At 37.3% G+C, this 15,031-nt stretch overlaps 2 protein-coding genes across 2 annotated transcripts; both read left to right on the top strand.

Annotated features, from left to right (window-relative positions):
- Positions 1–1,502: 1,502 nt before the first annotated feature.
- On the top strand, positions 1,503–5,268 carry LOC122020524 (putative pentatricopeptide repeat-containing protein At5g52630). The gene is made up of 2 exons (XM_042578486.1): positions 1,503–1,676; positions 1,768–5,268. Exons 1-2 carry the CDS (start codon positions 1,575–1,577, stop codon positions 3,961–3,963), a joined length of 2,298 nt encoding a protein of 765 aa, XP_042434420.1. The 5' UTR covers positions 1,503–1,574; the 3' UTR covers positions 3,964–5,268.
- Positions 5,269–5,549: 281 nt separating this feature from the next.
- On the top strand, positions 5,550–11,818 carry LOC122020526. The gene is made up of 13 exons (XM_042578490.1): positions 5,550–5,876; positions 6,532–6,605; positions 6,735–6,815; positions 7,838–7,913; positions 8,582–8,652; positions 10,036–10,137; positions 10,243–10,332; positions 10,401–10,475; positions 10,574–10,606; positions 10,686–10,820; positions 10,968–11,066; positions 11,144–11,185; positions 11,362–11,818. Exons 1-13 carry the CDS (start codon positions 5,840–5,842, stop codon positions 11,731–11,733), a joined length of 1,287 nt encoding a protein of 428 aa, XP_042434424.1. The 5' UTR covers positions 5,550–5,839; the 3' UTR covers positions 11,734–11,818.
- The last annotated feature ends 3,213 nt before the right edge of the window (positions 11,819–15,031 follow it).

Here is a 15,031-nt window from a genome sequence, read left to right as displayed (position 1 = left end):
CATACCTTGAATTTTTATAAGAATAACAACGAGCATGAGCATAAAGACCCATTTACTTTAAACGAAATCAAGATTCTTAAGATTGGAATAACTTTTTCAAAGAATAACTTTTTTTTTTTATGGGCAGGCATTAGGTGGGTTGCTAATGTAACGGATTTGAAAGAAATAACTTTTTCATCTGAAAAAGAGGTCCGTAATTTTTTTAAATCTTATACTCAAAATGTTGGTTTCGGGATTTTTTAAATTAGGTGGAAAAAATAAAGATGATGAAAAATAAAAATATTTTTCTATTGGATATGTCAAATATGGTAAGACGTTATCTCAGGTAAAAATTATTTTATACCCTAAACCTTTTGCTAAAACGAATTACAAAACTAAAATTAATGTTGTTATTCATAATGATAAAACTTTGTGATAATTAGTATCTACCTTAAATATAATCATATCTTGAGGCTTAGAAAATTACGACATTTTAAATATAATAAAGTATTAAATTCTTTTACAAAAGGAAATTAGAATTAAATGATCAAACTAGAATAACTTTGAGTAAAAATTTTCATTCATTTATAATTGAGACTAGAGGCTAGGAGAATTTTTATTCACGAGAGAAAGTATAAAAAATTATATTTTAGAAGTTAGAAGGTTGAGGTTAGGGGATGGAGATGTTGAAACCTTGAGTACTTATATTTGCCGCATGTAAAGTTAAACTCAAACTTGTTTTATGTGCTTTATACAGATAGAGAATTTTGAACAAGAAATATTTTCTTGGACAGATGCAAGATGTAGGGATGCATATGATTACTTTTTTGATGTCATGATTTTGATACAATATATTTGACTAATAGTTATCACATATCATTTGTTTATTTTATTGGAATGAATCATCATGGTCAATTTATTTTGCTTAGCTATGGATTATTATCAAACGAAAATTCAAAAATATTTATATGGTTATTCAAATTATGCTTGACAAATGCTCGGACATACTCCAAAGACTATAATCACATAACAATGCCAAAAATATTTCTGGATTTTCATCATCGTTTATATCTGTGGTATATCATGAAAGAATTTCTAGTAAAATTAGATAATCATGCTCAATCTAAAATAACAAAGAAACAATCGAAGAATTTGCAGCTTCCTTCGCTCAGTTCGCTGTAATTTTTCGTTGGGAGCAAGGGAGACGCGATTTCACTCCAATGGCTGAGTTCCTTCGTCCGATGATTCTATTCTCTTCACCGGCTCACTGACAGGAAGAGAAAGGAGAATTTTCAACGAATTAGACTTCGTTTCAGGGCTAGATGTTAAGGGGAAAGAAGGTTCATTCACTAGACTGAGCTAGAAATTGATACGTCGGAGCCACGTCGTTCGCCGTTCTGCATCATTACTCATTTAAAAATAGCCACGGTGGAATAACCTACGTGGCAAGTGGGTCCCACCATCTCTTCGGCGAATAGCAAGGCGTAGCCACAAGATTGCGTCCCTTATCGCCACAGCTCACGCACGCCACAAAGCTGCAGAGCTGAGCGAAATGCCAACCTCAACGACCTCCACTCCATCTCCTCCCTTGCTCCATGGCGTCCCTGCCTTCTCTCGCAGTCGGCGGCGCCACCCTGCACAGGCTCGACTCCGACCCCCGGAAGCTCCTCCCGGCGTCCGCCGTCCCTCTAGAAAAGGTACCGCTCATCTCCTCCTCCTCCCCGCTGAACGCCACACCGAACACTCTAATTCCTACAATTTGGGGATAAATATTTCATTTTGATGCAGAAATTGGCTTACCAGAGAAGCCCGCCGGCGGCGGAAGGTATCCTGGAGGCCTCGGCGCCGCCTCTCGACGCGCAGGAAGCTCTAGCTCTGCTGAGAGATCGGACGGCCGTCGAGTCCGCCTTCTACGTTCCCCTTCTGCAGCGGTGCGTCGAGACCAAGTCACTTCCCGACGCCGGAGTCGTCCACGCTCACATTATTAAGACCGGCTTCCATCAAGAGACCTTTCTGTCGACGTCCCTCGTCAATTTGTACATGAAATGCGGCTCGACGGAATACGCTCGCAAGGTGTTTGTCACATTGCCCCGCAGAAATGTCGTCGCTTGGACGGCGATGATCACTGGCTACGTTCACAATTCTCAGCCCACTGACGCCATCGGAGTGTTTCTTCACTTACTTGAATCGGAGTGTTATCCGACGAGCTTCACGATCGGAGCTGTTCTGAGCGCATGCTGCGCTCTCAGCTCGATCGAGATCGGTAAACAAGTTCATGGCTATGTGATTAAGTATGGGGCTGAATCTGAAACAAGCATGGGCAACTCACTTTGCAGCTTATACTCCAAATGCGGAAGCTTTGAATCTTGTTTGAAAGTGTTTGAAAGAATTCCCGACAAGAATGTGATATCTTGGACCACGGCCATCTCATCTTGCGGCGACAATGGCTATCCCGAATTGGGTCTGAGTATCTTCGCCAATATGCTCTCTGAAAATGTCGAGCCAAACGAGTATACTCTAACGAGTGTGTTGAGCTTGTGCTGCATGGTTCGGGATCTCGGTCTGGGGAAGCAAATTCACTCTTTCTGCATCAAATTTGGATGCGAGCAGCAGCTTCCTGTGAAGAATTCAACCATCTACTTGTATCAGAAATGCGGCGAGATCACTGAGGCGAGGAGATTGTTCGACGAAATGGATAGAGTTAGTCTGATCACATGGAATGCGATGATCGCCGGCCATGCTCAGAGGATGAATTGGGCAAAAGATGATATCAAATCCAACCTCAGTGGCTTTGAGGCACTCAAAGTGTTTCAGAAACTCAATCGGTCAGGGACAAAGCCGGATCTCTTTAGCTTTTCGAGCATTCTAACCGTTTGCAGCAGCCTTCTGGCTTTAGAGCAAGGAGAGCAGATTCATGCTCAGACCGTCAAGACCGGGTATTTATCGGATGTCGTCGTGAGTAGTGCATTACTGAACATGTATAACAAATGTGGTTGCATTGAGGATGCAATCAGAGCATTTTTGGAGATGTCGACAAGGACCTTGATATCTTGGACTTCTATGCTCACCTGCTACTCACAGCATGGTCGTCCTAAGGAAGCGATACGACTCTTCGAGAACATGAGGTCGGCCGGTGTAAGGCCTAACCAAGTCACCTTCGTCGGCGTGCTATCTGCCTGTAGCCACGCAGGCATGATCGATGAGGCTGAGTATTATTTCGACATGATGACAGATGAGTACGGGATCAGGCCTGTTATGGACCATTATGCTTGCATGATCGATATGTTTGTCAGACGAGGCCGGCTGGAGGATGCTTTTGCATTCGTAGACAAGATGGATTTTCAACCAAATGAGATCATTTGGTCGATTTTGATCGCCGGGTGTCGAAGCCACGGCAACAAGGACCTAGGATTTTATGCTGCAGAGAAGTTGCTCGAGATCAAACCGAAAGGGATCGAGACATATGTGTTGCTGCTGAACATGTACATATCGGCTGAGAGGTGGCAGGATGTTGCTAAAGTGAGAAGTCTGATGAAAGACGAGAACATCGGAATCATACGAGATCGAAGCTGGATTAGCATCAAAGGCCAAGTTTCTTTCTTCCTAGCCAACGACAAATCACACCCTCAGAGCACCGAGATGTACAATTTATTGGAGAATTTGCTTCGAGAAGCAACGAGCCTGGGGTATGTTCCTTACAAAAGTGTCGAGTTCTCGGTCAAGGAGGATGAAGAAAGCTCGAATGGCTCTTCCACCATCAAGCACCATAGCGAAAGATTGGCCATCGCTTTCGGTATGATCAATACGACCGAAGGGGCAACCGTACGAGTCGTCAAGAACATCACAATGTGCAGGGACTGCCATAATTTAGTGAAGTTCTTTACTACAATAACCAAAAGAGAGATCATTGTGAGGGATAGCAAGCGGCTCCACCGGTTTACCGACGGCAAATGCTCGTGTGGAGATTTCGGGGCATTCCTATGATACTAATGCCAAAAGTTCTCATTTTGATACCCGAACTCCACACTTCCTACTGATCGAAACTTCGATATGTACCCCTTCTTGAGGTTGTGCAAATTGTGATTGATTTGCGAAAGATGGTGGAATTTGTAGATGGAGCCCGAAGTGATTTTAAAAGTAAAGCATTGTTTACGATCGAAGTGGATCTCTTCGGTATCGAGAAAACAATTGTCATGTGTTTGTATTTGAAGTCCCTTAATGTTGTAGGAGGCCCGCCCTTTTTTTAGGCTATCTTATTATGGTTTTGTGCCCTGAACTTGAAGCCCTTGCAGCAAAAGATGAAACCCTCACCCTCATGGCCCCCACCAATCGGACCCACGGTTATTGTGAGGGAGGTAAATCGTAGCACCCGAGCTAACATGGGACGGACCGGATGGGATACAGGGATAGGGAATTTATTCCCTCGTTGCCACTGAGTTTCGACCTGAAACCTCCTTGCAGCAACTTCCGCCCCATGCCATCTCGGATGATCCACGGGGTCGCCCTGAACTTGAAGCCCTTAAACATAGCTGAAGTGGTAAGTAGATGAAAATTTATTATTTGAGGTGATCGAACCTTGGATTTGGTAGGGCACAAATCATTGTGATTTACCTCAATTAGATTGATTTCTTTCAGGACAGACTTCAATCATTGGTGGCAAAAAGCGAATACGTTCGCCCCCAACGCTCTCGCCAATTCGTCCCAGGGTAAACACGGAGGAGGTAAATCACGGGCGGCTACTAGTCTTTAGAATAATGACTAACACATCAGGGAGATATTTACCTCGGCTTTACCGAGATTCGAACCCCAAACTTCATTGATGGTAACACCTCATGTACTAGCCATTAGATCCATCCGAGGGAACAGACTTCAATCAGGACGACCTCTTTCGGGTCAGACTTCAATCTTCAAGTAGGCTGCCCTTCCTTTGGGTTGGACTTCAATCAAATCGACTTCCTTCATGTCGGACTTTGGTTGAGTCAACTTTTGTTAAGTTGGCTTCCTTGTAAATCAGCCTTAGTGATCAGCGCTCGCTCCAATAATCGCTGCATCAAATCAAAGTTGTAAATTGGGGCGGACCAAACTTGAATGTGAATTGGACAGAGTTGATTTGAGGTCTTCTAGCGGGGTCGACTTGACCCAAGCTCGGTCTGATCTAACTCGAGCTCTGCTTGTCTTGACTCGAGCTTGGTTTGACTTGACTTCCAGCTCAGCTTGACCGTTGGCTTGACTATATCACATGGTGCCAACTATCTTCACCACACCGGATTTTAATTTTTTTTAAAAAAATCATAGGAATATTTTAAAAAATGTTAATTTATAATTAAAAAAACTAATTATTTAGAGATAATTGTTTTTTTAAATTATATCTAAAATTTGTATGCCAATTGAGAACTTGTGTTGTATATGAGTTCATAAATATAATTATCTCAAGTTTGTCTAGCCTAATTAAGCTTTAATTGTGCTCGTTAAGACCTAGTCCTTTGCGTAAGCTGACCCGACTCGACCCGACCCGACCCGGTTGACACCCCACAACTATTAGGGATTCCAATTAAATTTGTACCGTTGATCATGAAATCTACGCATGGCCGCGACGCAATCCTACGGCTAGGATTAATTGCGAGACGATCAAAATACCGTGCGCGATATTTTCGTGATGACTACTATAAAAGGGCACGAACGGAAGCCCGAGAGCAACCTGGGATCTACACTTGAGCATTGGCTCCGAGAGTTCGGCGCGCCGGCGACGCCGCCATCGGTGATCTACTTGAGAACTTTACTCTCGTACCGGCGATAGCGAAAGAGCGTTGGTTGAAGGGGCCCTTTGAGGGTTTAGGAGGATTTTTTTTTTGGATATACCATGGTGCTTTCGAAGCTTGCAATCGTCCTTGGAGCAGGTACCCTTTTTTCATCTATATCTCTCATCCGTAAGTAGCGGGGTTCTACGTGTCTCCCATTGAATTCCTTCATTTGTCATTAATCTCTTGGCGATAATTTGGTCTTGGCCCAGAGGATCGGTGCTTTCTTAATGGATTGTTGATTTTTTTAACGACGACGAATGTAATAGCATACTAAAGTAGCATTTGTTGCTAGCAAGAGCAATAGTATCTCTAAAAAAACGTTTTTATGGGTTATGGGGATGATTTTAGTAGGAAGAATTTAATATATCAGTTAAAGTGGACTTTTTTTCACTTCCTTTTTTTACTTTAAAGCTGGTTCATTGAAAAGGTTTGCTGAAGTTGTTGATGCAGATATTACAGTGTGTTGTTTCAATGCTTTATGCAGTAAGAGTAGCATTGCAAATTTCATGTATTACCGAATAGGTCTTCATAGATAAGTTGATTGTAAATAGCATAAGATCAATCTGTTTCTGCGTGTGAGAGGTATATGTACATTTATGCTTCACCTTAAGGGCGAGTGTTAGAGGTATTATCATACTAATAGGGCTATTGGTCAAGAGGAACTAGTCCTACATTAGTAGTTCCAGATTTAGAGTTTTATCATGAGACTATATATACCCAATTCCTACAATATGAATTGGTTGTTTTGCAGGTATAATTGGGACTGCGCTCCCAATGGATTGGCAATTACTTGATGTTACAAGACTTTTTTCTGGTGCTTTTAAGGTATACTGTCCAAACTCTACTCTATTTGAAACAAAATTCTCGATTGTCTTGTATGATTCATTTTAATGCTTTACCAGGAAGTGACCAGCTAGTCCTTGTCTAACTATTTGTAATTTCTTTTTTTAACAGATTGTCACTATGCTTTCTCAACAAGAGAAAAATGGCACCCGATCCACAAGCAAGCCACAATCAGATTTTCTGTTAGCTGAGGTTAATATGCCATGCTTATAGTTCTCACTAGATCATGTTTGTAGTTATAAGTATTTTCACTGTTGCAACTTGCATAATTCTCAGTTATATCTGTATGTTGGATTTTGGTCCTTGAAGGTAAACAATTAATGCTTGAAAGTTTAATGAAAATTTTACCTTTGTCTCACCCTAAATATTATATAGCATCCAATTAAACAATCACTATGGGTAATAAATTCATTTTACCTAACTTGGAACATTATCAATGTAAAATGGTTGTAGTGTAGCTATTTGGTTAGGAAATCCAAAATTACATTGGGATCATTTGCAGAATCACTATCATGGTATCCATCATCCTCCTATTCAGATGTTTCAAATGAACAAAATTAGATTTCAATCATTCGAAGACATCTGTGCATTTGGTTGTCCATTGTAATTGATAAATTTCTAAGTTGGTTGAGTTGTACTTTTTTCAGTACATGGAAAGAGTATTGCGAAGTAGGAAAAAAATATTATCTACAAAATAGAAGTTGCTTTAAACTTTGTCTTAGAGGGGAACCAATTACAAAAGCTACACTGATGTATGAACAACATATTGGCTCTTGATGGAATCATCAGCTTTCTAGTATGAAAATTTTCGATTGGTCTAATGGCTCAAAGATAAAAAATATTCGGATTGGTCTATCAAGAAGACTTTTAGGAAGCTTTTGAATAAGAATATATTTTCCTATCTTGTAATTTTTAGCTTTGTTGGATGATTCATCCGAAGGGAAGCCTTGGCGCAACGGTAAAATTATTGCTTTGTGATCAAAAGGTCACGGGTTCGAATCCTGAAAATAACCTTTTGCAAAAAGCAGGGTAAGACTGCGTACAATGGATCCTTCCCCAGAACCCCGCATAGCGGGAGCTTCGTGCACCGGGCTGCCCTTTTTTTTGGATGATTCATCCAATGCCAATGTCACTTTTGCCAGTATCCCTGACCATAATTTCTATATGTATATAGTTAATTTGCAATTTTGTTGACAGTGTGCTAATGTTTACAGGTTAATACTTTGAGGGAGCAGTTACAACTTTTGGGTAAATCAACATCAGTTACAGTCATAACTGGTTCAGGATCAGGTTATTTACATTGCTCATTACTTGTAGATGTGCATCAGTGAAAAATGTACTTTTTACCATTACAATCTGATTGTATGTTGCACTGTCACAAACCATGTCTTTAATACTTAGTTGATTTCATTTTGTTAATGCACACTCTCTCATTCATTCACACACATAAAACTATCGGTTGATGAACTTTTACTGTTTTCCATAGTTAGATTGCCTTTGTTTGTCTCCATGTTCTGTATAAAAGATTGCTGCCAGATAATGGGGAGTCTTGTTCAACATGAAAGACCATGTAGCTCATTCCATTACCTGTACTGCTGTTGTAATGCTCATCATCCTTCTTCGTTGTTGACTACACACATCAACAATGTATACTTGGTTGGATGAAGGACATAGTCTTGTGGATTTCTGGGTTGAGAGCAAGACGGGGGAGACCACAAGCATGTTCCTCATGTCAATATCCTCCCCCTCAATAAGGAGTAAATCAGAAACTCTGACCATAGGAGAGAACCCCCTTTGGATCCAAATGAATAGACAAAATTGTATTGCATTGATTCATGTACAATTATTAACCCTAACACATTATTCAGCTTTTGTTTGATTTTCCCTGACTATGTAGTTTTGTTTTCATCATTTATTTTGAACAATTCTTTCTGCTGATATGTCAATGTAAATTACAGGTTCTGGAAGATTTAGTGTTACAACTATCATTGTTATTGGAGCTCTTGGATACGTCATCATTTGGTGGAAGGTAGGCTTTATTGTTTCTTCTCAATGACACTAAAGATTAACAAGAATTTCCTTCTGAGATATGCTACCTGTTTCAAAGAAGCTGGATGTCATGTGCTTCTACTAAACATTTGAATGATTTGACACATGGGTTGCAGCATATAATTCGGTCCTTTTATGACAACAGCTGCATGCTAATGTCCTTTGATTTGTCGAACCAATTCACTCAACATGGTTCATTATTAGCTAGATGAGTTTATAACCTGTTTTCGTCTAGTTAGTGGTTCCTATTGTGGTTGTACCACTTACAATTCATTACTAGGGGCAGGATCTTCGGGGCACATAGACAATAAAGGGCAGTCCGGTGCGTGTCAATGCGGGGTTTCAAAGAAAGGTCTATTGTCTATAGCCTTACCTTGCTTTGCAAGAGGCTGATTCTGAGACTCGAACCCCTGACCTCTAGGTCACACAGTAACCACTTGCGCCAAGACTCCCCCTTCATGGCACATAGACAATGGTAAGATTAATATTTTATTTGAAGGTTTGTATTTGTTTGAAGACCCTAAGATCCTTTTTCTCATTTTGAGTAAACCCGAGTTTGATATTCTAAATTTGGACGCTACGTTTGATTTTTCTTTTTTTTATATCGTAGGATTTAGAGTATCAAACTTTAGTTTCTTCATTTTAGATTAATGTTAAAAGGACAGTCCTGTGCACGAAGCTCCCGTCAATGTGGGGTCCTGGGGAAGGGTTTATTGTACATAGTATTTATCCTGCTTTGCAAGAGGCTGTTTCCGCGACTCGAACCCCATGACTTCCAGGTCACACAACAACAATTTTAGATTAATGTTAATTGAAGTTAATTACATTACGGTTGTCCTCAGCTAGTACTATGAAATGTTATGCACCACGCCCTTAAATGCAAATTCCTGACCTTGACTTTGTGTACTACCTTAAATAGACTATCCATTGGTACTAATGTTTACTTTGGATGGTGAGCTTGTCATTTCTGTCTAATGTCTATAGACAATCACAGGTTTACCTGACACAATTGTCATCTCTGTCTTATAAATTAGTAGTATGAGAAAAAGTTTATAAAAAATAGACCAAATGAACAAATCAGGGTTATATGACTGAGTCGCAGTTGTATGGTAGGAATCTGAGAAAAAGTTTAGTGGTCCATGGGGCCTAATATGATATTCCTTCAGACATAGATTGTGTCAAAGGTTTAAATGCCCAAGTCAAATAGATTAGTGAATGAGAGATTACGTTCGGTTATTCTTGGGCCGAGATTAGTTTTTCGATCAATTTTTTTGTTTATTTTTTTGCAAGTTGTCGAATGATATCTGAAACTTTTGAATATTACCTTTTCCTCCTAATAAATGCTAATATTCACGCTGCCTAGGGATGGAAACTCTCAGATATGATGTTCGTGACACAGCGAGGCTTCACTGAATCTCGCAATCGCATTGGCCGACAGCTAGATCTTCTATCATCGTCTATTGGGGTATGTCTTTCAAAAGGGAAATTTCTCGCATGACTAGTGTGTATGGAGAAAAAATTTTGATTGTCATCTTCCACAGCTTGACTTTAATAATCTGCTGTTTGATAGGCTGCCAAGCGACACTTAACATCAAAGATTAATCAGGTAGATAAGAAATTGCAGGAGTGCAAGGAGCTTACAGTTGCAACCAAAGATGAGGTTAGACATTATAGCTTTCATTGTCTTTCGACCGATAAGCATGCTCATCTCCCGTTATGTTTCTGGAGGTGGTAGAGCTACATAAGGACCTGAATTTGGCTCATACGGATTTGGAAGCTTTCCAGCGTGCTGTTCAGGATCTGGTAGTTACCGTCTATTTTGTTTCATAAAATTATCTTAAGCACAAGGAAATCCATTCTCGAAGATCACATACTGATATCTGAACTCTGTCATGCATCAGGATACAAAGCTTGAACGGATCGAAGGAACTCAGGCATGCATACATACTTTTTTTTTTAATCTGTTGGTTTTTCAACCGTCATCTGATTCGGTGAAAACATATCGCATTTTAGGAAAAGACATCTACAGGAGTCTATAATCTTTGCAGAGTCGTCAAGCGCTTAGAGGAAGAAAGAAATAAAAGACTCTTAGAGCAAGAGAGAAATAGAAAGCTTGTAGAACAAAACAGAAAAAAGGAACTTATTCAGGCAAGAAACTTCATTAACTCTCTATTTTGTATTCGAACGCTTATTTCATGTTTGGCATTGATCTCATTAGCTAGATTAGCCTATTAAGCTTGATATCGTCATAATTGCTATTGCATCTATTAATATGCTTTCTTACCCTGAAACCAGACTATCTCATCGACACCTTTGTCCATCAAACCTGCATCATCCTCAGAATCAAAACCAGCAGCATCAGCCTCATCATATACAGCTCTCGAGAACCGTAGGGTGAGCAGTGTTCATGTTAGTGTTAACTTCTTATTGTTACCCTAACTGATATCGAAACTAACCTGATGGCTCTTCAGGTTGTGCGTTCGACTACCATTATATCTGTTTCAGGCCTAAAGGTTTGCATGTTCATTTCTTTCTTTTGTGTATCATCTTTTTTGATTGTGAAGTTTTTAAAAGAAAATTTAGATCGGGCATATTGAATCAGTATAATTATCAGCATGGTGTGCCATAGTAATTGCCTAGTTTGATTCAATCTTGGTATCGGCTTATCATTCAAAATTGTGAATTTCAGGAATTGGAGGGACTCACCAGCACAATGAAACAAAGGGGCCCAAGATCAACTACGGCCACCGAAGACACTCCGAAAGCTTCAATCGGAACTACCACACAACTTGACTATACTTCAAAATCAACTATGATTACCGAAGATACTCCTAAAGCTTCAATCAGAACTACCACACAACTTGACTATACTTCAAAATCAACTATGATTACTGAAGATACTCCTAAAGCTTCAAATGGAACTACCCCCCAACGCCATGATACTTCAAAATCATCTATGACCATTGAAGATGTTCCTAAAACTTCATATGGAACTACCACACAACGTCGTGATACCGCACAACCTTCTGTTCGCGCTTCGTGGAAGTTTCCTTGGTATTAATATTATTGCAAAAGGCCTAAGTTTAGCTAATTAGTGAGTAATCGTGTGTATCATACATCACCTTTAACTAATCCTAATTTTTTTTTTTGTATATGTCCTATAAAGTGTGTAATAAGTAGGTTGATTATTTCATTTCGATTAATAAATTTTTAAAACCTAAATGAATATTATTAAATAACTTCATTTTAAAAACTTGATAAAATAATTTAAAAGATGAGTTTATCCTATTAATTAATCAGTGAACTTATTCTTCTCTTAACTTTTTTTTGCAATGTATTCAATCTTGGAAAATGTAAGCGATCATAGTCTTGCACGATATTTATTTACAAACAAAACCTAAAATAACTAATTAAATTTATTTTTTAATAAAATAATAAATAGCATACTTGTCCAAAAAAAAATTTAACTTTTTTTATTTTTATCTTGTTTTGGCTAAAAACAAAGAGAAGATTAGGAGTGTAAAAAATGAACCCGACCCGACGACCCAACCCGAGATGCGAAAAAAATCAAGGGCTGGGTATTTTTGGGTTCGAGTTGGAGGGTTTTCGGATTGAAAATTTTTGGATTGGGTTGGGTCGGGTTGACTCGGGTTGACCTGGCTTGACCCAAATATAAGGTTTATTTAATTTTTGGGGGTTAAATCAAATTTTATTTTGAAAATTAAGAAGTTTTTATATATATTAATATCAATGTTAGTATGATAATGATATAGTATTGGGATAAAAGTGAAGAATTATAAGAAAAATAGTCAAAAAAAAAAGTTATTTTGAATTGAATTTTTTGGTTATCTGGGTCGGGTTTGGGTTGGTCGGGTTCGGGTTTAGGGGTTTCGGATTCGAGTTGGGTTTAAAAAAATTCAACCCGACCCGACCCACCCGAATTGACACTCTTAGAGAAGATAACGTCTCACTTTTAAAAAAAAACTTTAATAATATAATTTTAAATCCAACAACATTATAATAATTTTAAATATTTTTATTTATAATTTTGATCTAAATTAAGCTTAAAAGTGGGTCAACCTTTTAATTTGGTCAAACTTTTAATAAAATGTTAAGTTGATAAATTTGATTAGTAATAAAATTAATAATATTATCATTAATTTGATTAGTAATAATATTATTAAAACAAATAAATATAAATATATAAAATTTATTTAGGAATTTTTAAAATTTAATAAATTTTATAGAATATTTTTAGGTCGAATTTCATTAGACTTTATTAAATTATCTATTAATTAAGTTGAGAATTAATTTAATTTATTAATATATATTTTATACTAAAATCTACTATCTCAAGTTTCTCTTCCCTCTACGCACAGTGCCACCGTTCAAATCGACTTCGACCTGCTCGCAAGTAGTTGACAGAAGCATCATCGACCGCCTCAAACAATTTTTCTATTTGTTTTCCTTCTTTCCAGCCCACCGCAAACTTTACCGGATGACATTCATTGTTTCCCATCACGAGCAACTGGAGAAAAAAATCTCCGCCTACATGTCGCCGCTGTGAGTCACCACCGGAGAAAAGACTGCAAGCGGCTACTGTTCTATTCCAGTCGTTCTAATTCATTCTTTTGCCATTATAATGTCAGAGAACGACATTTCAGAGGACTCTCAGCTTCACATGAAATATATGTTGAGAGGTTGATGCAGGCCGCCAAGAGGTTGAACAAGGACTGAGCCTTTAAGATCAAATAATAATCAAAATTGAGGAACAGGAAGAGAAAGAATTTATTTATAAAAAATTAAAATGATTTTAAGTCTATAAAAATTTGAGGAAAAGATTTTTTATTTTATTTTTAAAATTGTACACAATATTTTGGAGAGCTGGTTAAAATTTATATTCAAGGATTTCTAAAAAAATCAATGAAAATCTATTGGAACTTTAGATACCAAAAGATTTTCATATAGTTTTAAAAAGTCAAGTTTGAATATCACATGACTTTTTAAAACTCTATAAAAATCTAATTTGATATCACTATATTTCTATAAAATTTATAAAAGTATAGACTGAATAGAGTTTTAAAATAATCCACAAAGATCATTCAAATAATTAAAAGTCCAACATTTCCCTTAATTTTATTAAAAAATTATATTTGTAAAAATATCTCATTTTACAAATAATAGAATATATTCTTGTTTTTTTAAATGACTGTGGGACATATTTTCAATTTGTTTATAAATTATTTTTGATTTATTGTAGTGATTTTAATCAAAATTATTTAATAATACCATTAATTTTAAACAAATCGGATCACTTCTGATCAAATTAAAATCAATATCTAAATAATTGTCACTAATATTAAAATAAATATATTTTTAAATAGAGATGGTTTTAAGGTTTTTTTTTAAAAAAAATAGAATGCCGTTTTTAACGATAATGAAAATGAAGGCTTTTTAATTATTTTTTTAAAGATTATTATTATTATTATTTTAATTGACATGTGATATCCAAGTGTTCGACCCGACTAATCCAGAGGATGATCGATCCGGATCTATGAAAATTTTCCATAGACCGTTGGGGAAAGCATATGTGGAGGTTCATCCGAGTTGGTATGTGGCGGATGTTGCCACAATGAAGTCGCAGGGTCGATCCTCGGGGCAGCTGGGGAATAAATCTCATATCCCCGTATTACACCCTGTCCGTCACATGCTCGCTTGAATGCTACGATTTATGTCCCTCGTGATGACCTTGGGTCGGGTATGGCGGGGGCGCTGGGGCGAACGTTTCGCCTTTTGTCACAATATGTGGAGGTTCGTCTTGACTGTCAACGTTCTCGAATCTGATAAAAGTAAAAATTCTCTATAATATGTCACAACTCTAACTCTAAATACCTAATCGGAGTTAGAGACTTAGACCATCTCCAACCGTAAAATTCATTTTGCTATATTTTCAGTATCAATTTGGTGTCGTTTCAGCATTAAATATTTTTCCAACTCCAACCAATACACACGATTTACTACCTAAAAGGAAAATTCCTTAAAATATTCTCTTTTTTCTATTTTATAATTTATTATTCAATATACATATTAATTTGTTAAATATTTTTATTGTAATAATAATAATAATAATAATAATAATAATGAAAATTAATAATTGTATGGTACATAATAACTAATTTTTATGATATTATATTTTTAGTTAAAAATAAATAAAAATTAGTACTTTCCTTCTTAATTTTAGTAAAAATAATTTAGTAGTATAAACAATGAAGATAAAATATTTTAAATATTTTCATAAAACAAATAACACTTCATTGAAAATGCATCATTATAATCTTAATTTTCAGAAGTACTATATT

This window comes from Zingiber officinale, chromosome 9A (genome assembly GCF_018446385.1).
Source record: "Zingiber officinale cultivar Zhangliang chromosome 9A, Zo_v1.1, whole genome shotgun sequence".
In the NCBI taxonomy this organism is placed as follows: Eukaryota; Viridiplantae; Streptophyta; class Magnoliopsida; order Zingiberales; family Zingiberaceae; genus Zingiber; species Zingiber officinale.
The sequence above is the reverse complement of the archived record's forward strand: the minus strand, read 5'-3'. Positions and strand labels throughout refer to the sequence as shown.

Bases quoted from the DNA above. Each gene is read 5' to 3' on its own strand.
- LOC122020526 (XM_042578490.1), top strand. From the start codon at position 5,840: ATGGTGCTTTCGAAGCTTGCAATCGTCCTTGGAGCAG. The intron at 8,653-10,035 runs GTAGGCTTTATT...CACGCTGCCTAG, and splicing joins ACGTCATCATTTGGTGGAAG to GGATGGAAACTCTCAGATAT. The intron at 10,476-10,573 runs GTAGTTACCGTC...GTCATGCATCAG, and splicing joins AGCGTGCTGTTCAGGATCTG to GATACAAAGCTTGAACGGAT.
- LOC122020524 (XM_042578486.1), top strand. From the start codon at position 1,575: ATGGCGTCCCTGCCTTCTCTCGCAGTCGGCGGCGCCACCCTGCACAGG. The intron at 1,677-1,767 runs GTACCGCTCATC...ATTTTGATGCAG, and splicing joins CCGCCGTCCCTCTAGAAAAG to AAATTGGCTTACCAGAGAAG.